The following is a 26,276-nucleotide window of genomic DNA, read 5'->3' as shown; positions in this document are numbered from 1 at the left end:
CATACCCGTATCCAATATGTTTTTCATTTGTTGCGTGATCATTTCCACCATCTGTGCGACGACCGATGGCTCAAGCAGGGCCGATCCGCCATTATCGGGCACGGATCTGCCGGGGACTGAGGAGGGATTTTGACAGAGGAGGGGAGGGGGGGGGTGTCATACACCGTGGCCCCCGCCGCTGTGCCCATTGCGGACTCTGCATTTGTTTGTGGGGGGTGTTCAACCTGCATAATGGGCATGTTCTGCACGGTCATTTCGCCCTGAGCCATGATTTCTAACATTTCTAAAATCATTACCCCCTGCTCCCGTTCGCTTTGAACCGCCATCTTGCTTAACGGAAATAATTTAAAAGGTCGTTTTTTTAATGGAACTGGAGGGTCGCCTCGCACACCCTTGATCCAGTTCCGTTAATTTTGTTGGAAGCGGGAGAGTTTGTCATCCCGCTCCTCGACACCAGTGTTACGATTTCCCGCCTGCCCGGCGTGCGAACGACCGCGTCTAACCAATAGCGGTCGCTTCGCCCACCGAACGGACAATCCAGTCGTGACTTTCTGGAACAACACCAGAAACCAGTCACGGGTGGATTTTTAATCCCACCATGGCCCAGTCCATATTCTACCCGCGCGAAATAGGGTCAATCGCCGAATATCGATATACCTAAGTACCCGCGTGGGTAACCTACCGAGGGACCGTACCTCGGCGAAGGCCTGCTTGGACACGAACCGCTTAAGCGGTCCGTTCCGTTCTGGGATAACCGAGCGGGTATTATCGCCAGACCTTGCCGGACCCGATCACATTACCGGCTTTTTAAAAACCAACTATATTCCGAGTGCAAGATGGGGCAGTTCAATGAGGGAATGGACGCAACAAACAGGTTTACATTCACACAAGGACATTTATTATAATAAAGCACGTATGCAATTAAACAAGGCAAAACACGTATGCACCGATACAAGCAACAAAAGCACGACAAAAGAACTACAACCGTCTACTTATTATGTACAGTCACTTGCACTTAACAGCAGTTCCTACTTATTAGACGGGCCCAAGGACACACGTACGCACACACACACCCAAGAAATGGTGGCAGAGGCCTTTAATAACGAGCTCCAGCTGGGAGGACAGGTGAGCTGAAACTCAGAACCTATCTCGAACCTCTCCACATCGTGTGGTCTTCAAGTTGTTCGGACCCGGGCTCCAGCGAGAGCGAGCTGGATCCAATTGCCGAGCCGCAATCCTTCCCGAGCTCCCTCGAATCCTCCCGCGCTTCTCAACACGTGCTGGTGAGACGAGGCGCCGATCCTTCTCGTCGATGCTTCGCTTCCCCGAGAAACCACCTCCCGTGCTTCTCAACACGTGCTGGTGAGACGAGGCGCCGAACCTTCCCGTCGATGCGTCGCTTCCGCGAGGAACCACCTCCACGAAGAGGTCGATGAGTTGCACCAAGCCAGGAACCAAAATAGAGAACAAAGAAGAAGAAGCCACCACTTGCAGCTAGAGCCGAGCGACCGGCTTAGCTTCCTTCCAAACAGGGCAGCTTGAAGCAAAAAGCTCTCCCGAGCCAAGCAGAAGCCGAAGCTCACGGAACCGTCAAAGCAAAGAGCCTCCAAAAAGCCTCCGCCTGAGCCAGGCCTCAGCCGAAGCTCACTGAGCCAGCCGAAGCAAAAAGCTTCCGAAGGCCTCAACCCTAACGCAAGCCAAGCAGTACCCGACGGTCTGCTGAACGACTATTCTCAACTCCCTTCTCCAACTCTGCCCTTCCAACTCACCCCGGACAAAAGAAAAAGATCTCCTCTTATCCTTCTCCGCCCCCCCCCCTCCTCCACGTCCGGCATGACTCATGCCCTCGTGATCCCCCCCCGCTCAACCACGGGTGGGAGGGAGTTGTTGACATCATGAGTCACAGGAAGCAGGGTTCTTCCTCTTCACAGAAGAGGGTGAGGGATGTCTCCATTGTTCGTTCCCTTACTATTAAATCGATCCGCAGCGCATCTAATCGATTTCTGAACATTTAAACAATGGAAGGTGAGCTATCTAGGGAACAAGCACTTATCGACATAGCTGACTAAAGGAACCTGCATGTTGTGTGCAATCGAATTCCCAAATTCATAACAATATAAATAAATGAAAAAACATAAATGAAAAAAAAAAGAAAAAAAATGCTGGTGAACGACCTGATACAATGGGAAAGCACAGTAATTTTGGGTGCCACCGGACATCGAAATTGACACTAGGAAAAAAATTACAGAACTGTCGGAAAGCATCCATAAATGAAAATATAAATAAATGAAAAATCAAATGCAGGTGAGTGACCTGAGACAATGGGGAAGCACGGTTCTTATGTGTAACGTATGTTGATTTCCTGTTGTGGTTGGTTGTGCTCCGTCATCGCGAATAAACGTCACTTCTGGTCTGGCTCAACATGGAGCCTTGAGTATATTACATGGTGTCAGAAGAATCTGCAAAGATCTCCGAACATCCACGCCATCTGACGCTGGTATTTGAAACATATAAACTATGGCATCCGTGAACTTTGAACACCCAACTATTGACTGGGATTCGACTTCGCTGTATCAGGAATTTGTTCGATTCCGAAACAACGTTGGATTCGTTTTTGACGGTCCGTTGGCTGGTCTGCCTGACAAACACAAGGCAGGGTGGCTTGGAACTTGGATCGGAGAACAAGGACGAGAGATATACAAGACCTTTGAGTGGATTGAAGGTGAGAAGAATGACCCCAACATAGTTTTGGACAAATTCGAATTGTATATCCGTCCGAGGAAAAACAAGCGCATCGCGCGACATCGACTGCTCAGGAGGAAACAAAGCCCCAGTGAATCGTTTGACAACTTTGTCAAGGACTTGCGGCTCATTCTCATGGACTGTGAATATGTGCAGCCTGAAGATGTGCTCGTGGATGCCATCATACAAGGAGTTTATGAGGAGAAAGTTCAGGAACGGCTACTAGACAGAGGTGAAGAACTTACGCTGGCCAAAGCTCTTGAAGTGGGTCAGCAGTTTGAACTTTCAAGGACTCAGATTCGCATTGTCCGTGATGAGGATATGAGTGTGGCCGCTGTACATTACAAACGAGCGAGGCCAAAACCACAATCTAACCCAGGACCATTACAGCCATCACGCAGGAGACCTACCCCGAATATACAGCAGCGTAAGGACAGTTGCTATCGCTTTGGTAAGGATTCTGACCATTCATGGAATCATGGTGTATGTCCAGAAATTGGATCCACCTGCTCTTACTGCAAGAAGCTAAACCATTGGCTTGCAGTTTGCCGTCGACGCGCTAGCGTGCACTCGGTGGAAACTCAGTCGGACGGTGCTCCTGCTGATACAAACGAGTATGCAGATGAAACCAATGGAAACATTCTGCGGATCAGCGCATTGCAGACAACGCTTTCATTCCCTTGTGACAAATGGAGACAGGCTCTCTTGGTTTCAGGAAAACAAGTGACCTTCAGGGTTGATACCGGAACTCGCGGCAACACAATGACACTATCTAATTACCAGCGTCTTGATCACACTGGTAAACTCCATCAATCGACCAAGGTATTGTGCACTTACTCAAATCACATGTTAAAACCTGTCGCAGCCGTGGATCTTCCTGTTCAGTATCGTGGCAAGTTAGTCACCGCACCATTTGAAGTGGTTGCTCTCCAACAGGAAAACATAATTTCTGGTAATATTGCAGAAGCTCTGGGCCTGATCATCAGACTTGATTCCGTTGCAACGGAAGTGGATACCTGTGGTGTTCTTACTGAACTGAAGGAATATCCAGATCTCGTGCAAACCACAGGAACTCTGCCAGGCATGTATACAATTAAATTGCAATCTGGTGCAAAGGGAGATGTACATGCTTCTCGGCGACAACCCGCTTCCCTCTTGCCGCGTATTAAAACCCGACTGGGGGAGATGGAATCAGACGGATACATTGCCAAAGTGAACAAACCTACAGAATGGGTCAGTTCAATGGTGGTATCTCTCAGAAACGATAAACTGAGAATTTGTCTGGATGCATCCCATCTGAACGAGGTCATCAAGAGGGAGCACCATCCCATGCGTACTGTTGAGGAAGTTGTTGCAAATATACCTCACGCCAAGGTGTTCTCAGTGCTCGACGCAAAGTCAGGATTCCTACAAATCAAACTGGATGAGGAATCATCCTATCTGACATCTTTCAACACACCTTTCGGTAGGTATAGGTGGCTTCATCTTCCCTTTGGACTGAAATGTGCAGCCGAAATTTTTCAGAGGATTATGGACCAAATGATTGAAGGCATAGATGGAGCAGTTGCGATCATGGATGACATTCTCATCGCCGGTCCAAATGTGGAAGTACATGATCGAATTCTGAAACAAGTCATCGATCGGGCAACAAACTACACTCTTAAGTTGAACCTGCAGAAATGCAAAAATCCGTCAGTCGTCGGTACGGCATGTAGGACATATACTGTCTGAGGATGGACTATCTCCTGATCCTGTCAAAGTTGAGGCAGTTCGCAGTATGCCGGCTCCAACCGATAAGGAATCAGTGAGGCGCTTCGTCGGATTCATCACGTATTTGTCAAAATTCATTCCTCGGTTGAGTGAAGAGTTTGCTCCACTCCGAGAACTGCTGAAATATGATGTTGTTTATCAATGGCAACTGGCTCAAGCCAGAGCATTTGAGAGACTGAAGGAACTTTGCTGTCATCTGCCTGTTCTTGCGTACTTCGATGTCAACAAGCCAGTCGAGATTCACTGTGATGCTAGCCGAAGTGGACTTGGTGCAGTTCTTGTCCAGGAGGACCGCCCCATTGCATACATCTCCAGGGCTCTTACGGAAACTGAGACACGGTACACACAAATAGAGAAGGAGATGCTTTCCATAGTCCATGACTGCAAAAAGTTTCATTGTTATATCTTTGGAAAAAACAGTCACCATCTACAATGACCAAAAACCTCTGGAAATAATTGCCAAAAAGCCTTTGATGTCTGCTCCAATGAGACTACAGAGCATGCTACGAAGATTGCAACGGTATGACCTCAATATTCGGTACAGAAAAGGGGAAGATATGCAGCTTCCGGACACGCTTTCTCGAGCCTACCTGCCAGGTACTGGTTCGGAAATAGACAACTTAGAGCACATTTCAATGTTGGACTTTTTATCTGTCTCTGACGAGAGGTATGCTGATCTTCAAAGAGCAACTGAGTTAGAACTCAGTCAATTACAGTCAATGATTCTTGATAGATGGCCAGATGCCAGACAAGGTGTATCATTTGATCTTCGACCACACTGGGATTCCCGGAGTGAACTTTCCGTTATGGATGGCATCCTATACAAAGGCATGTGAATCGTTGTACCACCTACTCTGAGACCACGCATGCTGAACCTGATTCAGAATCGCATCTCAGAATAGTCAAGTGTAAACAACGAGCTCGGGAAGTTCTAGACTGGCCCTCCATGAATGCGGACATTGAGCAAACTGTTCAGAACTGCTCCAAGTGTGCAAGCTATCAAAACTGCTTGCCTGCTGAGCCCCTGAAACTGACTCCTACACCGGATCTACCTTGGAGTGAAATTGGGACAGACCTGTTCCAATTTGATGGTAAGACATACCTGATAACGGTTGACTATTATTCCAAATTCATCGAAGTGGACGAAGTGAAGGATTTATGCTGCAGCACAATGCTTGAGCGACTGAAAGTACAGTTCAGTCACACGGTCTACCAGAGACTCTATGGCATGATAATGGGACAATGTACAACTCACAACTTTTGAAAAAGTTCTGCAAAGATCACGGCATCTGTGTTAGAACATCTAGTCCCAGGTATCCACGTTCAAATGGAGAAGTTGAAAGGGTTGTACAAACCTTCAAACGACTCTGGAGAAAATGTTCGGACAAGCACCTGGCCTTGCTGGATTATCTCACAATGCCATTAGAAGACATCCACCTTTCGCCTGCTCAACTACTGATGGGAAGACGTCCGAGGAATACCCTGCCCACTGCCCGTAGTCTTCTAGTACCTATGGCTTATGACCGTGTTGCTGTGACAAGACACTTCGACCTGGAGAAAGCTAAACAGCGGTTCTACAATGATCGTCACACACATAAAGATCTTTCACCATTACATCCAAATGACGAAGTTAGAATGGAACCTTCTCCGGGTTCCAAGCGGTGGATACCAGCTGTGATTGTGAAGCAGCACTCGGAGCCACGTTCGTATGTGGTTCGGTCCTGAGACACGGATGATACTTATCGCCGTAATCGTCGACATTTACGTAAGAGCACCAGTGTAGCCAACGAGGGTGCTAACCTCTATCGGCCTTTCATTGAAGCTGATAATGCTACCTGTGAGGTCAGTGACGGCCCAAGCGGTTTGTCAAACCTGAAGCCTCCAGATACCCACGCTGCGCGTTCTGTCGAGCTGCCTGAGCCAGACAGGGCAGTCACCCCGCCGAGGCCTAGAGTCTCCCCTTGTGTAACTCGTACTAGAAGTGGTCGTATCAGTCGTCGACCAGATAAACTTGATTTGTGATGAATTGTAACTTTGCCTTTACCAAGTTTGGATCTTTGTCAGCACCGAGTTGGTTACCGGTTGATTTGTAGTTGGATTTAAGAGTTGAATTGGTCTTGACTCGGTTGGCTAGTAAGTTATCAAGTATATATTCATCTTGTTGAATGGCTTTGCGTTCCACACTAACTTGTATAACTTTGGTTACTGCTTTTGCCACCCTGAAGGGGGAGACGTAACGTATGTTGATTTCCGGTTGTGGTTGGTTGTGCTCCGTGATCGCGAATAAACGTCACTTCCGGTCTGGCCCAACATGGAGTCCTGAGTATCTTACAGTATGCTTACACAATGTGTCAGCACACCCTGCTAGTAATCATATACACAGCTTTTTTATTAATCATGTTTTATCTAGTGTAGTGTTTACCATTTTGAAATGTCACAGAGATTTTTCATATTGTTTCTGCAACTTGTAAACTTCGCAAAGTCAGAGAAAATGTTTATGTGAAAACAATAACACTGTGCTTCTTTTTCATTGATGAGAAAGCAAAATGGTGGTGTGACGTCACAAGGTCACAGAAGTCCTCTACATGCATGAAATAAATGTGCAAAAACAGAATGTTTTCTTCTCGATAATCATCAAGGGTCCATTGAAGTTGTAATTTTGTATTATGTTTACCGTCGCTGCATGTTTTTCATTTATCTGGTCATGCCTTTTGTACCTGGTGTTGGCTTAATGGTTAGTGTGGTGGGCTTTAGATCCTGAGTTCAAATCCTGCTCAGCTGTTGAATTAATACCAGGTGGGGTTAACTCGGCCTGTCGTCCTTCTGAGGTCGGCAAAATGAGTGCCAGGATGCTGGTATCCTGTGTCGGAGTGGCGACCCGTCCAGGATTGTGTCCAATAGCCAAGGAGACTGCTTAAGCAGCACCAATGCTCTGCACAGAGTATGGTCCCAATCTCCTCCATTTGTACCAGTGATGAAATTGATTGATGAGTTATTGGCATAAAATTGACTTCCACCTTTCCACAAAGAAGAGCTACCTTTTTAATCCCCGGCTCAGGATACACAGCTTCATTGTTCTCTCTGCTTTAACAGGAAATATATCAAGGCCTAACTAAATGAATGATTGCCTAATCTGTTGAGATTAAATTGGCATTTGTTTTAACTCCACTGTCTAAAACCCAAAGTGAAAATTGTACATTCATCACATGAAAGATTAGAACACAACACTTCACTTTTACTTTAATTACAAGGACATTCTAAGACCATAACAACATCAATCAAATACACTGGATTTGAAGCCAGGGTCACACAGCATCATTAAGGATATTCTCAGATGAAAGAAATTGAGGTCACCGAAACATACGCTCGTATGAAAATCTGTTATATTTATGGCATAGCATGTAGGTGCCGTGGCTAATCATCCAGCTTGTGCATTGAAGGAAACGTCATGGTGAATGTTCGAAAATCCACCATAAATTCAATATTTCATGTAGAATCATCCTTCAGACTTTGGGGGGAATTTTATTTTTTTTTGCAAAAAATGGTTGCAGTTGGAAAGATCCATACTAGTCATAGACGTTCACAACCATCCTTGACCATGTTGTGGAACGTCGGCCGAAGCCCTGACTTTATTTTTGTTTTTTTCTTCCGCCCTCACTTTTACACCTTTATTTGCTTTTAAATTTGTTTTCTCCACAACCACTAGAGCGATTGACATGAAACTTTCAACATAGGAGTGCCTACCCATGGAGAAATTTTGTAAACAAAGTTACATAATTATTGGATGGAAAATGCGGCTGACATTCCAAAAAGTCTGTTTTATGTAGGCACGGGGTGCAGCGTCGACTTCGCGTCGCTCGGCCTCAGTCAAATTAAAATAGGAAGGCACCCCTAAACTAGTTGAGCTCCCAGAAAAGCAAGATTCAGGTCTCATGTTTCAACATTATGGTTGTCACCTGGGACTAAGACCATTGCAACCAAGCTTTGCCTTTCTGGCCAGCTTTTAAAGTTGGTGATTCCTCAATTTATGAATCAAGAAAAATATTCTTTCGCCAGGTTATCTGAGCAATAATTTCCTGGTATAGCTGTCAGTTTCCAAAGAAAACTGTTAAATTTGTTCGTTTTATTGGCTTAGCATTGGTATTGATTCAGCAAGCCTTCTTACCTGAAAAGCAGAAGCACCGCCTGGGGAAATGTCTGAAAGTTGTTGTTACGATTGACTTGAGTCCCATCCTGCAGAGCAATCTTCCCGAACATCTGTGGCCAAAAAAAAAGTGTCAGGCATAAGAGGAATATTGATCTGACTTGACCAGTCTACTTAGTCCACTGCATGATGAAGGCCTCCCTCAATATTGTCCATTCTGTTCTATTGAATACAATGTCAGGCCATTGTTCTCCAGAAAATTTTCAATCTAACTTCACCATCTCATCTTTCATCCAATGCTTTTTCTTCGAGGGCCTACTCTACATTAATTATCATCAGTCTGTAATTCGTCCATGGGTTCTCTCTTGTTCTTGCTATATGTCTATCCCAGTTCCCCTTCATATTTTTGATCGGGACTAGAATGTGAATTTTTTTTGTTTTCTGTCTGATTCATTATTTTCGCTTCTTGTCCCCTTTGTTTATGCTAAGACAGCATCTTTCCAAGGCTCTTCGCAAGTTCATTAATTTTTGCTCCAAATTGTTTGTTGGAGTCCATGTTTCACTGCCATATGTTATTGCTGGGAGAACACACTTATTGTAAACCTTCCTTTTCATAACGTTTACAAAAATGTTTTCCAAATGTTGCCCATCCTGTTCAAGTACATATCTTCAGCTTTCCAAAGTGATCCACATTCATTTGTACAAGTCAGATTTTGTGTGCAGCTTGTGGCTGCTGGTTGCATCATTTTCTGGGGGCAAAGTTGTGCCACTTTTGAGTGCACTCTATTACCAGTACACTGGTACTCATTTCACTGACCTCAGAAGGATGACAGGCTGAGTGAACCCCATCTGGTGTTAATTCAACGGGTTGGGAACTCAAACTCACGACCCTAAGATCTTAAGCCAGCCACCTTAACCGTTAAGCCAACACCAGACTTTTTGTACAAGTTGTCATAAGTAAATAGAATTGCTGGTTCATCAATCATTTTGTGATGATCAATTTGAATCTATTCCATTTTTGAAGAGCGTTGAACATCAATTTTCACTTCTACACATTCATTTTCAATCTGATCTTTTGAGTCTTCAAATTTAGCTCTTCAATCACGATTTTACGTTCTTTAGCATTGATTGTAATTAAAACATTCATCTACTAATCGAAGGTGGTTTAATCATTCTACATCGACATTTATTCCTATATTTTCCAAATTTAGCTGTTGGAACGCTCCTAGCTCGGCACGAAGAAAACATTTTTGGTGAGATTGTGTCTCCCTGTTGAACATTTATATTGATCTCGACCTTGCAACTATTTTGGTGCAATTTTAAGGATGCTGTTCCACCATTGTCTTCTGCACTTAACACATCGATGCGTCCGGAGTCGACATAAAGGTGAAGTAGAGCTTGTATGATGACATTTACCTCGACACTGTCGAAGGCTTTTTCATAATAAATTAATGTGAGACACAAAATTAGTTTATATTCTCTTCATTTCTCCAGAAGCTAATTTAATGTATGAAGGCCTTAAGCATTGTTGATGATCCACGTTTAAAACCTACTTACTTTTGTGATTGGTTGTTATTCAGTTCAATCCTGAGTCTGTTATTGATCATTTTTATGAACAATTTATAAATACTGGAGAGAAGGTTAATTGGACAGGATTTATTAAAGTCCACTTCATTTTTGTTGCGGATCAGTACCAGCTCAGGTTTCTTCCTAAGATATTTGGATTTTTCCATCTTTCAAGTAATTTGTAAACAGTTTTACTAATTCACTGTGGAGTTCAGGATTACATTAATTGTCAGTTCACCACCATTTTGATCACATGTATAACAATTTCAAAATCTCCAAATGTATTACCTCTTTTCATGTTGTTTTTATGCAAACTGGATCTCAATGGTATCACTTTGTTATTTGCCATGTCTGACATATTGGTAAATTGCATTTCAGCCATGTAGAGCTGTTCATGCAATTCATCCACATGTTTAGTGATGTGAACTCTGTGATAATGCTTCAATTTTCTCATTTTGAGGCAAACATCTCATTATCATCGTGCTCTGCTCATAAGCTTTGAAGCTCCTGTTGTTCTGTATGAATATTTTCAATATCATTCATGTATAAGTTTCTTATGTCTTTTCTAATCTTCATCTTTAGTCTTATTCAGTTCACAATGTGCAACTTTTTCTTTCATTGCTGTGCACATTTCAATCCTCTTCTCTTATGCGTTTTAACCCTGTCTGTCTGTGAGCAGGATACCTCAAAAGGTTATTGTCAGATTTGGACAAAATTTGGTGGACAGGTTGGGTTTGTGACCAGAAAGAATTGAATAGATTTTGGTGAAGATCCAAATTCGAATCCGAGAATTTTTTTAAGCAATTCGTCACAATTGAGAGAGAGGACCAAAAAGGATATATCGCATGAGATTTCAAAACGTTACGGACAGATTCGAACAAAACCTTGGGGACGGGTTGGTGTGTGACAAGAACGAATTGATTCAATTTTGGTGAAGATCCGAATCCGGATCTGAAAATTATTTATTTTTTTAAGTGATTCTTCAGCATTGAAAGATGGTGCCAAAAACGATATATATCACGATATCTCAAAAAGGTGTGGACGGATTATGACAAAAACTTGGTGGATAAGTTGAGTAGGTGACAAGAACAAGCTGATTATATTTTGGTTAAAGTCCGGTTAAAATTTGGTTAAAGATTGTGATTAAAGGCTTATTAAACCGTTTAGCCTGGCGGAGGTATGTACTTGACTGAGTGCCGTTCTCGTTACCCTTGCCGAAGGAGAGGGTATTACATTTGGGTCCTTTTGGTTGTTTGTTTGTTTGTCCGCACAGAACTTTCATGTTTTCCTCTGCAACCGATTGACGGATTGAGACAAAATTTTCACAATTGGTGCGACAACTCATGTAGAATGTTTTAATGATAAGATAACATCATAGGTCACATGGTGTGGCAGCCATGTTGGAAAAAACGGAAAAACTTTGGACCTCTGCATCTCTGAAACCGTACAAAGGAAAAAAATTGAAACTTGGCACATGGCAAGTATCATGGGGAATGAGTGTGATTTTTTTATGACGTCAGAGGTACCTTCGATATGACGTCATAATTGCATATGTAGTATGAAAATCAGTATGCATCCGATCAGCATGAAAATTGAGGGTCATCTCAGGATAAATTATCCACAATTTTTTTGATGACGTGTTTGGTCACGTGATTTGGCAGCCATATTGTTTTTTTTTTTTTAAACCTTCAAAAATCTTCTCTGAAATGACTGAACCGGTCATCACTGCCAGCAGTCATGAAGTGGCAGTTCTAATTATGTCTCTTATTAAATACGGAACACACTATTACACAAATGCCACACAAAACTGCACAAACACCACACAACACAAACCACAAAACAAGTCCTGGCATGGATCTGCAATCTCTGATTGCTCTTTTTCTTGTTTATTTGGTTTTTGGGTACTTTTGATAAGTCCTTATTCGGATTACCTTTTCAATTTTTTTCCCCATTTTTGATGTTGCGTCTTTTAATACTTTTGGTATTTTCTGGTTGCATTCGCCAGTATCTATTTTTTTCTCTGACCAGTTGATACATCATCATTTGTTTAAACATCCAGTCATTTGTTTTAAATAATTGTCTCTGAATGCTGATTGCTCAATAGCATTGATGCGATGATAATAAATGAATACCATGGAAGAGGATCGAAGGACATATGTTGAAGGCTCAAGTATATGCTCCCAATTTATTCCCTCACCTCAAACCGTCTCATCTCAGAGTCTGTTTGAGACAAGGACAGATGTTTTAACTCAGGGTATGCCTCCAAATGTCATGGACACAACCCATCCCCCGTTCTTTCCCCACCTCAAACCCTTGTCCCCAATGTCTTCTCAACCATGTGTCTTTCACATCCCAAAAAGGTCGAGAACGTTTTGTCCAGCCGAGGATCTACTTCAGTTACAGGTCCAGATAGCTTCAGTGCCTATATTTTTCGATCCTGCTACGCTGCTCTCACTCTCCTTTCTCTGCTCTATTTTGTCTGTTGGCTACCTCCCATATGCCTGGAGGTCCATCAATATCAAACCTATTCACATAAAGGGTGCAAAAACAGATTCTGTCGATTATAGGCCAGTAGGCTTATTTCCAATTACAAGCAAAGTCACGAAATCCATCATTGCTTCTGATGTCAAGTCTTTCCCGTTTTCAAACAGTGTGATATCTGACCATTAGTTTGGATTCTGTTGTGGTCACTCAACTTTGGATCTGCTGCAACTCCTCTCTCAACAATGGTTGAAGGTCCTAAATCTCAATGAAGAGGTCAGAATAGTCTCCTGGGATATATCTCGGGCATGCAACACAATCTGCCATCGTGCACTCTTTGTCAAGCTCACTTCCTCCACTTGTGCAGTCAACGTGTTGCTATCAATGGAACCCTATATTTTGCTCTCCCAGTGGAGGCACGATTTCCGCAAGGCAGCATTTTGGTCCTAATCTTGTACCTACGATCTACATAAAAGTCCTCTCTATTACTTTGGCAAACTCTCTCTTCCTTGTTGCTGATGACTCCACATTGTGTCATAAGTACTCCATCCCACTGTCAGGCAGATGGCAGATGGTAGCTGTGTCGCTCTCTGATATAGAATTCATTAGATGCTGGTCTCATAAATGCAACATGTCTGTGAATCCTAGAAATATCATGGTCTCACTCTGTCACTCCAGAAGAATCATCAAACAAACCCACCTATTTCCATGGTCAGCCACTGGAAGAGGTTCAGTTTCTTGAACCTCTAAGCCTCATAATCAGTCATGATCTATCTTCGGCTGACCATATTGCAATGCTTACCACCAAGTCAGCCAGCGAATAGGCATCCTCTGTCATTCCAAATTATTCATTTGATAATCAGAATTATTAATAGTCTACGAATCCTTTGTCAATAGCTCAATGAACTATTGCTTTTCCTGGCTGGCACCTCTGCATCACACATGTCTCTCCTGGATTCTGTTGAATCCACAGCTAAACATTATTGGTGTCTCCCACAACAAGACTAAAGCATAAGTCCTATTTCAGATTGGTAGCCTGTTTTTAACCACCTCTCCTCTGCTCTCAGACCTCCTATCCTTCCCACCTCCTCCAGGATGCATGTTCTTCCAGTACCCCCTCACCCTTGTTCGACTTACAAAATCCAAGATGACTGCACACCTCAACTCTTTTATTCCTTTTTTCTCCCATTTGTGCAACCACTTTCCCAAGATGGTTCAATCACACTCTCCCGTCCAGGGCTTCAAGCAAGCGGGTGCATTGCTATCTCATGTCATCCCCATCCCGACCTGTGATCTTTTCTGCTCCCATTAACCATACTTAATCCAACCCTCTTACTTTCAGGTTACTGCATTTCTTCCAATTTTATTTTCCTGTTCATTCTTTCCATTGCTTGTTGTGGCCAATTGTGGCCCCACAGTCAATACATTGCCATTTTACTTTCTGTTCCTCATTTTACCATGAGCTGATAGTTTAGATAAAAAAGCAGAACAAGCATTGAGAAAGTCAGCTGTCAGATATCAGGAGCGAGTAGTTAAAATGAATACAAAATGTGAACAAATTGAAAAAGTGGGCAAGTTTGTGATGATGGAATGGAATGAAAAAAAAAAAATCACGAAGATCCACGAAAGGAAATGACGATGAACAAAAGATTGTAATGAGGTGGTTGAGTGATTTTTTATTCATTGATTGTATGAATAAAAGAACAATGGGCCGAGGAGAACTGAAGAACATGACAAGATGAGGGACAGTACCTGCATGCCAATCACAGCGTAGATAAAGAAGAGCATCACTATTAGGAGAGCCACATATGGTAAGGCCTGGTCACATATATAAGAAATGGGTGAGGAAGGGGGTGGGGGATGAGAGTGGGAGTAGAGGGTTGGGAAGGGGGAAGTGAAAAGTTAAAATGACAGACAAAAAGTAGGAAAGAACATTCCGTAAAAGTTCAAAAAGAAGACAAACACATACACCGATTGCAGAACATTGGAAATGTTCTGCCTGCCTAAGGAGACTACCTAAATTTGAATAAATCCAGTGAACATATCTGCGAAGGCCCCCTCTCTGTGTCAATGAATACAGTTTTGGACATGTGATGCGAAATGCCTAATTGGATGCCATTTGCATTAATGCTGTTTTCGGGAAAAGGAAAGAGATGCGAAACCACAAAACATAAAGTTACATGATGAAAAGATGAAGGCTTACAACTGCAAAAGTTGTTTAAATTTGAAAATGAATGATATTCATGAGACAGTCGAATCAGGGCACGTTGGGAAAAGGCAGAGGGAAAGTCATGTGGCTTCAAGTGCACTGGAAGCAACATGGAATTTGAAATGTGCCCTGATGAGGAAGCTAAGCCTTTCCTTTACATGTTACTGTTAACTCTACAATACAAATAAAAGGACAGGTGGTATTCCTAACATGTTTTTTTCCGTTACATTTACATGTTACATTTGTGTGTGAATGGGTGATGGTTTCTGGGGTTGGTGCAGCACAGACACGATGGGCCGAATGGCCTCCTCATGAAACAAAGTTCCTCTAATAACCTTCTATAATGAACCTGCTTTGCTTTTTCTTTACATAAGCATTCCTGAACCATATGCCAATTCAAATGTGTTGCAGTACTCGCTGGCCTGGCCTGACAAAAACGAATCAAAATACAGCAAGATGAGAAAGATCCGAGACACATGTTAAATTGGCAAAAGGATCAAGAGAATCCGTAGGCCATTGGAGTGTCTGATGATTTTCCTGGCACAGGGAGATCCATGTGATGGTTGCAAATGTTGGCAATATTGTCTCGAATGTCTTTCACAGGAAAGGTTCCAGTACTTTATGGAATTAGGACATCTTCGATGTGTATTGCAAGGCTGCCATTATGCCTCAAATATGTATAAAAAAAAGAGGATAGGAACGTGTTTGTAATGGGAATGCTGCAAAACCATGATGTCAGGCTTTAGGCTCCAGCGTGGCATTGCCAGCAAGAAATAAAATATATTCTTTTTGATTTGGAAAGTAGTTACACCTGACAAATTTTTTGATCTGTAATATGCTGAAAAAGTAGTTCCATCTGCTAAATTTTCTCAGTGTGCACAGCCAGTATCTGTAGGTAAGAGCACTAAATGATTCCAGCTGGGCCATGTGTGAGAGGGCATTGATGATCTCCAACAATGAGTTAGCCGCTTTAAAAATTGACGTGGTCACGACAATAAAGTCATCAATGACAAAGCGAAAAATTCAGAAAAGCGATTAGTAACATCAAAGGAACCAGAAAGTGATTAAATAAAACCTGAAATGACTTGATGAAGGTCCACAGCAGGGTACGAATACCCTCTCCTCGGCTCAGAAGCTTAACAAGACGCAGGACACGAAAAAGGCGGAAGAAGGTGATAGAAATGCGGTTGTTTCCGCCGCCAGCTCCAGAGTTCTGCCAAAACACACTTTGCTTTGAACAACTTAGTGGCACAGAAATCAAAGAATTCCATCGATTAATTCGCTCAGATACCGTAAGACGTAGCTGGGACATCAAAATGTCACAAGGTGCATACCAAGACTGACTTTTGATCATGACTACAGGACTCTTTCGTCCTTTGACCCGAGAGGTGGCATAGCTGTAGTGTTCATACAAAGTAGTTTGTGTGCGTTTTCTCCGAGAGCCATTTTGTAGTGGTAGAAAGACATGAATTTCACATTCGAAGAACAAAGAGCGAAGAATAAGTTTCTGTGCTGAAACTGTGCTGTTATTCTTTGTTCCTCAATGGTCAAATTCATGGTGTTCTCATGACATCTATGCAAACTGAAGGATTTACTTCGTTTCGCTCGTTATTCATCTCGATCTGCTCTCGGAAGTGTTATTTATCAATGGTTTGAAGGTGAATCTGAAAAAGACTTGACCCACTGAGTCAATGACTCCATAAAAAGTTGCAAAGAGACAAGAATTTGTTATTTGAACAAAATGACATTTGCAGCTTTGCGAAAGATTTCAACTGTGGGAAGAGTTATGCGTGAGCAGTAGGTGAACACGAAGCTAGTATGCACCTTGTACATTCTTGATGATGTGAAGAGGCCGGACGCGCAAAAAGTTCAAGACCGTCAATTTGATCAAAAGTGCAAGAATTCAAGAAAAATAAACGGGAGATGGGATTCGATGGGAAAAACAAATCAGATAGTCGAATCATGTAGTGGGTTGCACGAGATAATGAAGCTCATGATAGTTTCAAACACCTAACGATCCCATATCAACATGCAGTTGAAGGTTCACCGATTGCTGAAGACCGATTCTGGTGTGTTTGGGTCTAATTTTCCACCAACATCTAACATTTTCTCTCTAACCTGCAAAACCAAGTTGATGCATTCAAAGTCATCCGCTTGTTTGACAATCCTTTAACCTCATGTTATATATTCTGGGATGAGCAAGATAATTGTTCCCCGTGATGTTATGTTTTATACGCTTATCTCATGGTTATAATGAGCGTGCGACTTTAGGAAAATGTCTTTCGACCTAACTTGAGATCACAGACTCCTCTTGGCTGTGATTTCAAACGATCTTACAAACCACCAACAAAAACAATTGGTTAAAAGAAAGGCAGAGCATTTGGAGAATATTTATCGTTGTTCAGTGTCAGGAAGAAGCGACAGCTGAGGGCCTCTACTCACATTAATTTCAGTGATTGCAATGTCAACGACGCTACCGACAACAAGCAGTGCGTCAAACGCATTCCATGCATCAGCGAAGTAGTGCTGTGTGCGAGAGATGGGCAAAGGAGAGAAAAACAACGGGAAATGGGGAGTGAGAGTAGCTGTGTTAGCAGGCCCAAGCCAGAAGCAGAGGGAGGGGTTAGCACGCTGTCCCTCATTTACATGGCATCAGACACACTTGCTGGGTATATAACACCAGTGTATATTCAATCAAATACTTAACTCAGCTTTTCAAAAAACATTTCCGTTAAATTGGGCTGGGCGAGTAGGCGGAGAGTTCTTGACCAATTAAGAGCAATGGGGCATGGCTATCTTGGATCTTGGTCCAATGAAAGCATCCCGCCCAGCAAGTCAACTCGGTAAACGCGATGTAGTAGAAACGGCCCAAAGATGGCAGAAGGTCGTACATAATGCACTGGAACATTTATATCGGAGTTAACGCCATGACATTTTCAGAGAACTTTATGTGTGGTAAGTTCCAGTATATTTGGGTTCAAACCCACAATTTCCGTGCCGTTTATTACCTCTGCCACTGAAGGTGGAAGAAGGTTATGTTTCTGCCCCTGTCTGTCTGTTTGTTTGTCTGTGTGCAGGATATCTCAAAAAGTTGTGGACGGATTCGAATGAAATTTGGTAGACAGGTTGGGTGTGTGACAAGGACGAACTGACTAGATTTTGCTGAAGATCCGGATCAGGCCACTAGAATTTTTAAAGTGATTTTTCACCATTGAGAGATACGGCCAAAAACGATATCTCAAGAAGTTGTGGATGGATTTAAATAAAACTTGGTGGACACTTTGGGTGTGTGACAAGGAAAAATTGATTCAATTTTGGTGAAGATCCGAATCCAGATCCGGATATACGAGAATTATTTCATTTTCAAAGTGATTCTTCACGATTGAGAGATTGGGCAGAAAACGATATAGTACTGTCCAGCATGATATTTCAAAAATGTATTGGGTCTGATATGTTCTCATGGATCAGGCATTACGTGGCGGAGGTATGCGCTCTACTCAGTGCCCTTCTAGTTTCTTCTGTTATTTGCCCCTTTGACCGTCAAAAGGTATCACCATGAATGGAAGAAATATTCCCTTTCCCCAATACAGATTTCCAAGATGAATGTGCATTGGCTGAGGAATGAAAATGCAGCATTTTGTCAAAACTCTCGTTTTTAAATGAATCTAAGTGACCAGTGCGGAGAAATTGTGACCTATCCCAATGTCGGTTACCATGTAAATTCCAAAACATACAGCAGTGAAGCAGCAGTATCTTTTCTTTCATCATGTTAGATGCAAAGTTTCCACTGTTTTCCACTGGGTTTCACGATAAGATCAAAACATTTGCTTTTAATTGCAGTTATAACATTCTTGCACCAAAATAGCAGCTATTTCGAGGACATTCCATGCAAAGTGAGCCAAAAAGGGTCAGCTGATGGTCAGAGCACTAATCCAAAGTAAGAAAAAAATATTAAAATCTCACAAAAATGTTAATTTTGAGCATTGTGTCCCTCATTTGCAAGCTACACAACAGCCCCTTATCGAACTTTGGAAATGTGGAACCGATGACAGTTGTCAGGGAGAAAATACTTCATCGCACCACATTAACGTTATTCATGTAGAAATTGAAAATTTGACAAAAAAAAGACAACTAACATTGTATAACTGTTTGGCAAACAGGTTAGTCATCGTGACGAGAAAACTACCTGCTTTTCCTGTAAAGTTGTGAAACCAAGTAGATGAAACAGATAAGAGGGTTCTTCACTAAATTTGCCGAGGAGCAGATGCAGGTGTGCAGGACTGGCCGAGAGAGGCTGGCTAAAGCAAAGCTTTATTTTGCCTTTGGAGAAATATACTTACTGACAGTTCGCTGAGCACAACGTCTATTATGCTGCCGACTACGATGAGGAAGTCAAAAATATTCCAAAGGTCATTAAAGTAGCCCTGAGGATGGTGGGGGTGGGCATCCGTGGAGTCAGTGTGTGCACAGTGGGAAGCTGAGATGAAGATGGACATCTTTCTTTTTTTCACTAATTATTCTTCCTCACCTTTTCTGACAATACCATATTGCTCCAACTTGCTCCAAGTGGTGTACTTTTATGTGCAAATATATATATATATATATATATATATATATATATATATATATATATATATATATATATTTATATACATATATATATATATATATATATATATATATATATATATATATATATATATATATATATATATATATATACACATTTCTCAGAAAGTCACCCGAGGACCCAAAAGTCTCCGAAAACCCAAATGTCCCAAAATTCCCTCAGGATTCAAAAGCCCCAAATAGTTCCCAAGGACTCCAAAGTCCCAAAAGTCCACGAGGACCCAAAAGTTCCCAAGAACGCAAAAGACCCCAGCGGCTCAAAAGTCCTAAAAGTTACCGAGCACCCAAAAGCCCCTGAGAATACAAAAGTCCAAAAAAGTTCCTGAGGACCCAAAAGTCCCAAATGTTCCCGAGGACCCAAATGTCCCAAAAGTTCCCCAGGACCCAAAAGTCCCCAAGGACCAGAAATTTCCAAAAGTTCCTCAGGACCCAAAATGCTCAAGAGGTCCTGAGAATCCAAAAGACTCAAAAGTTCCCGAGCACCCAGAAGTCCGAAAAGTTCCTGAGCACCCAAAAGCCCCAAAAAGTAGCCGAGAATACAAAAGTCCAAAAACGTTCCTGATGGTCCCTGAGGATCTAAAAGTCCCCAAGGACCCAGAAGACCCAAAAGCCCCAGAGGGCCCAAAAGACCCCTCAGACTGTAGATCTTGTAGACCCTTTAAGACTCGACTATCGTGCAAAAAATCCGTTAGAATTCCCATGTTTTAAACGCACACCATGTTAAGGGAAATTAAGCAGCTTAATACGTACTCCTACCATGGCATGGCATTCTAATAACCAAATATATAACAAAAATAATGATAACATTGCAAGAAAGCATATATTAATTAACACTAATAATATTTAAAACAATAATAAGAATAGTAGTTTCATATGGCAATAATAATAATGAACATGTAATCCCCACGCAGGCCCCAAGCACATCTGGGCTTGGTGAAAGGCAAGCCAATTACCCAAGCAGTACAGCAGGCGGGTATGCAACAAGGATGTGAAGACCAATGAAAAATTGGTCCATCGGATCAACGGGCCCACTGGTTGGTAATAAATGATTGTCGTTTCAGTCCAGCGAGTACCATCAAAATATACACAAGTAATACAAAATGATGGAGGGATGGTACCCAAAAAGGCTTCTGCCATTCACAGTCTGCACCATGTCTACATCCAAATGCTAAAGCACAACGCACATTGCATGTTAGTTGACAACAGACTGTCGACATGTGAAAGGGAAGACAGCAACAGATAATCTAAGTTCACGACAGGGGGACAAGGCCATTGCAGAAACATGTCCGACAGGATGGTGCAGAGTTAGCACACTCAACTCTGAGCTGTTTTGTCTGGGTTCGATTCCTGAGCAGAATATAAACTGTGGGATTGGTGTTTTGCAGGCAGGGCGATGCATCACAAAGTGTGCCGTCCTTCAATGGACGTTAAGCTGGATGCCCCATTTCACATCAGGTGAGTAACCCCCCCTCCTTACCCATCACTTGGCCATATACATATACAAATTCACAAAGGTACACTCAATTGTATTGACATTCATAGGTAACAAGTCTCACTTTGTCCAATAGAGAACTCTGATGTCTGTCTCTCCTCCACACACAAACCTATCTTGGCTGTAACTTCCTTATTTGTAAGTGCAAGTCAATCACAAATAGTGAGGGTAGGTTTGTTCAAAATAATGAAGCTCGGTTGATTGAACAAGGTTATTCCTGTAAATCTCCCAAGTCCTTTAGCTGAGCTATATTGTGAGTCGTCTAGAATTTCAGTAAGCTTTCTTCATAAAAACATATTAAAAACAACAACATATAAATATTCAAGAAAACACAACACACGAGTAGATAATGCCATCACTCATACCGAAACAAATGCACATCCGATATAATAAAACACGTACTGATAGTCACATGCTTGTCTTGTCCCTTGTCGGAAATGTGGAAAAAGTTAGGTAGTTATAATGTTGTACAGCTGCACAGATACATACACATACATAACATACATACGAGGTCCGTCTAAAAAGTAACGGGACTGAGCCTGCTGTGTGCTCCACTTACACAACTTGAATGAACCGGTTGCGTCACAGTCTTTTGCAACATTCCAGCAATATATATGATTGGTGATGGTTGACTGCGCTCATTGTGTGATTTTTTACAGGTCGTGCTTTACACGTTGTCTTGTCTGAGTCGTCGCGCTCTGAGTCGTGAGCAGAGAGCCAATCTGAAGTTTCCTGCCAAGCTTGGCAAAACACCTTCCACCTTCCGAATCCTTCGCAATGCTGCAGCAAGTCTACGGGGAAGAAACGATGTCACGTACACGTGCATTTGAATGGCACAAGAGGTTCAAAGAGGGACGGGAGGAGGTTGAAGATGATCCACAGTCTGGAAGACCTTCAACGAGCAAAATGGCGGACATCGAGAGTGTGAAGGAGATGGTGCACGCAGATCATCAACTCATGGTGCGGATGATTGCTGAGGAACTTTCCATCAACAAGGATACTGTCTGGAGCATCATCACTGAAAATCTCGAAGTGCGCAAAAAGATGGTCCCCAAGCTGTTGTCTGAGAACCAGAAAAAGCAGAGTCACTGTCTGCCAAGACATTATCGAGCGACTCGAGGACGATCCAGACCTGCTCGGGAGAGTAGTTACTGGGGATGAATCGTGGATATTCGAAAACGATCACGAGACCAAACGGCAGAGTCGTCAGTGGAAAAGTCTGACATCACCAAGACCAAATAAAGCAAGGATGTCGAAGTCGAAGGTGAAAGTGATGCTCATCATGTTTTCAGCCGCGTTGCGAATGCTGGCTCTAAGAGAGCTCCGCGTTCTTCTTCTTCTTCTTCTTCTTCTTCTTCTTCTTCTTCTTCTTCTTCTTCTTCTTCTTCTTCTTCTTCTTCTGGTGAAGACAAAACCTTTAGGACACGGCTCTTGTTATATACAGGATCCGGATTTCCTTAAATACTAAACATCTGGATACATCCTCGCATTGAGGGTTCCTTTTGAGAGCGTCTATCATGAACTTTTCAATATATTCGAACATTTGCTTGAAAGTTTCGAAAAGTTCACGTTACTATTTAAAGATTATTCCATTTAATGTGTTGTAATTTCGTAAATACACTATTTTCTCGTCATGAAGGAGGAGCCTCCATGACGGGTCTCGCTATTGGCTCCATCAAGGCACGTGACGAAATATCGGAAGTTGTTGTTGTTATTGTTGTTGTGATAAAAATGCAGATGTTTTGACTTTCTGTAATGAATCTTTCATCCAAAACAAGATCCTTCAAAATAGTCTTTCGGACAACTTATATTATTGAATTATTAATAATAACTAGCCAAACCCACGTTCTGCGCGAAGTTTCGAAAGTGAGGGTTCGTTTGGACATCAATATATCCAGTGTTCACAATGTGATTTATCGAATTTCTTTATGTACAATGTTTCTTGTTACATATTTAGCCACGTTGCGTTGTGAACGCTGGCTCGAAGAGAGCTCCGCGTTGTTGTTGTTCTTCTTTTTCTTGCTCTTCTTCTTCTTCTTCTTCTTCTTCTTCTTCTTCTTCTTCTTCTTCTTCTGGTGAAGACAAAACCTTTATGACATGGCTCTTGGACACATTTGTCCTTGTTTGACATCAAGGGCATCGTCCACTTCAAGTTTCTACCACAGGTTCAAACAGTGAATCAATACGTGTACAAGGAGATCCTCCGGCGCCTCGTGAGATCAGTCCGGGACAAGAGGAGGGATCTGTGGGAGAACAACGCCTGGGTGCTCCACCATGACAACACCCCTGCTCACAGTGCCCTGACCATCTGACAGTTTCTGGTGGAGAGGAACGTGCCAATTCTGGAGCAACCCCCGTATTCGCCAGACTTGGCCCCTTGTGATTTTTTTCCTATTCCCCAAGCTCAAGGGGGTGATCAAGGGGAACTGATTTCCTGATGTGGAGGTCATCAAAAGGGCCGTGACGACGGAGCTCCGGAGGATTCCAGAAGAGGCCTTGTGGGATGCATCGAAGTGTGGAAGAAGAGGATGGACAAGTGTGTGAGACTGGAGGGAAACTATTTTTAAGGGGACAAGCTGTGATTTCAATATATTTTTTGGAATAAAATTTCTGTGAAGTGAGTCCCGTTATTTTTGAGACGGACCTCGTATATACAGATTTGAAGTCTTGTTGCATTTAAATGCAGGAAGAAAACTAGATCGACACTCTGTGGAGTGCATACCTCCGCCAGGCTGAACAGTTTACGTTTTGTATCCCACTGGAAGGCCGGATTTGCATCTGGACCTGAACCAAAATCGAATCGGCTTGTTCTCGTCAAGTGCCCAACTCGTCATCCAAGTTTTGTCATAATGCGTCCACAACTTTTTGAAATATTGTGCTGTACTGTACATCGTTTGTGGCCTCATCTCTCAATGATGAAGAATCACTTAAAAAAAACTCGAACGGCACTCTTCAATGCTGCGATGTCACCAGATATGCTTCCGCCCACATTATTACATCAATATACATACATGCACCAACTTTGATTGAAATCACTGAACCCAGGTTCAAAAAAAATGGAATAATTCTCTCTGCCAGACCGTGCATCTGAGCAGGTTGAAATTTCAAAACATATTTTCCCAAGGAATGTGTGTGTGTGTGTGTGTGTGTGTGTGTGTGTGTGTGTGTGTGTGTGTGTGTGTGTGTGTGTGTGTGTGTGTGTGTGTGTGTGAAGTTTCCCCTTTATCTGTCCAGGTGTTCTGGAAAAGACGATTTTAAAGGTTTATTCTTCAAAAAAAAAAATCATAGCTGCCAAACCATGTGACCTAAGATGTCATAGTTGGAGAAAGTTTTGTTCCTCATGGAAAGGCGATCACACCTGTAAAGTTTCACCTTGATCTGTTCAGCTGTTTCTGTGAAGAAGATTTTTGAAGGCTTTTATGTTAAAAGAAATATGGCTGGCCAACCACGTGACCGATGACGTCATTACCCACCCCCCCCATACAATTTAGCCCAAGATGACCCTCAAAATTTTTCATACTGACCAGATAAAGTGTTTGACGTATGCAATTATGACATAACGAAGCCACCTATATCATCATCAAAAAAACCTCACTTCTTTCCCATGGGGAATACTTCACATTTGCCAAGTTTTTCCTTCTTTACAACATGGCTGCCACACCATGTGACCTATGATGTCATAATTATCATAACAGCATTCTACATTAGTAGTTTCACCTATGGTGAAAAATGGGTGTTCATTGGATAAGCTGTTGCAGGGAAAAAGAGATAAAATTAGCACGGACAGATATATGTACACACACGTACAGACGGATGGACAACCCAAAAACAGAATGCCTCTGGTGACTTCGTTAGCAGAGGCATAAAAATTCTAGTATCTGGATCCAGATCTTCACCAAAATCTAATCGATTCGTCCGTACACACCCAACCTGTCCACCAAATATCGTCTGAATCTGTCCACAACTTTTTCAGATATTCTGCTCACAGACAGACAAACAGAGAGGGCTGAAAAAGGTGAACGTAAGTTAAAAAACAAACTTTGCATTTCTGTGCAATGTTTGCCATGGCCATGTGAGAAACATCATTCAGGCAAGGAGACCGATCAGCGAGGTATTTCACTTGAAACTGGGTTTAAAGAGTGAAACACATTCGGAAGCAGGAAGTCAAACTTGAAGAAAAAATAAACTTTTCATCATCAAGAGCATTATCACAGGAACTGGCTCGATCCACACTGCCAGAAACAGCAGGATCGAGTAAAGCAGGGAAGAACATGGAGATAAGTTTGACATTTCAGCAACCACATAAGCTGGTGTTTATGAATGTGGCAGACAAAAGGCAGATGTAAGTAGTGGGGGACGCTTTGCCCACATCATCAAGACGATTTCCTTTTGCAGATTTTGAGAGCTGCCTCTCAGAAGGCACCGTGCTTGTGGTCAATGAAGGAACGCTTTAAGCTGCTTACTGTCTTCGTTTAGATGCCACAGATGAGAACATCAAGAAAACCTTTGAACCTGCTGCTCAAAATGTATCTTACCTGAGCTGGAGGATCCACAAAGAAAGAAATAACCATTAAGGGCCAACAAATTCAGCAACAAAATAATTGATGTTGTTGTCTTTAAGAGCAGAGTTATTTGCCGTGTGCTGACTATTATGAAACTGACGTACACCAAAAGGAGCAGCTGAGCATCCCGGTACATCTTGTTTACCACAACACCATATTTGAGGATTTTATTATCGACATGGATGTTGAGCAAAGAAGCGGCTCCAGCATAGCTTCATGAGTTGTTAAAAAAAAGTCTTAATTCGGAATTTCTCCATGGACAGGGTGATGATGGAGCCAACACACTGAGCCAGGCATTTACCGCGGCATTCAAGCAAAAACGGAGGAGAAATAGCCACAAGCTATTTACACGCATTGCTGCGATGGTGTCGACAAATTCAGCAATCGTTAGCACAATTAAGACTTCTAGTTACCTGCAACCCAATCGGCACATGTTCATTTTTTTTTTTCTCCAAATCTGCTCTTTCAAGCAAGATGGTCGAAAAAAGTGATTTCATCTACAGTCCACTCAAGACTCAAGTCATTGGTTGACACCCGGTGTGTGAAGCACCATAACCATGTGCATTTATGTGGAATTAATAAAAAAAATATATATTAATGCCCTCGGGCCTAGACCTAGAGGAACTCCAAGACATGTCACATAAGGAGGATGCTTGGAGAGCACAAATGTTGTTCTGCGCC

General features: G+C 42.5%; 1 protein-coding gene across 6 annotated transcripts in view; it reads right to left on the bottom strand.

Annotated features, from left to right (window-relative positions):
• Positions 1-26,276, bottom strand: part of LOC147027773 (voltage-dependent L-type calcium channel subunit alpha-1D-like) — a 518,308-nt gene that overhangs the window by 62,585 nt on the left and 429,447 nt on the right. For all 6 annotated transcript variants that reach the window (XM_085877381.1, XM_085877383.1, XM_085877382.1 and 3 more), the window contains 4 exons: positions 17,355-17,438; positions 15,988-16,125; positions 14,456-14,521; positions 8,678-8,769 (listed from right to left, as the gene is read on the bottom strand). In XM_085877381.1, coding sequence (XP_085733507.1) covers positions 8,678-8,769; positions 14,456-14,521; positions 15,988-16,125; positions 17,355-17,438 — 380 coding nt within the window. The remainder of the gene's footprint in view (positions 1-8,677; positions 8,770-14,455; positions 14,522-15,987; positions 16,126-17,354; positions 17,439-26,276) is intronic.

This window comes from Eptatretus burgeri, chromosome 4 (assembly GCF_056783735.1).
Source record: "Eptatretus burgeri isolate ZD-2024b chromosome 4, Ebu_testis_v1, whole genome shotgun sequence".
Lineage (NCBI taxonomy): Eukaryota > Metazoa > Chordata > Myxini > Myxiniformes > Myxinidae > Eptatretus > Eptatretus burgeri.
The sequence above is the reverse complement of the archived record's forward strand: the minus strand, read 5'-3'. Positions and strand labels throughout refer to the sequence as shown.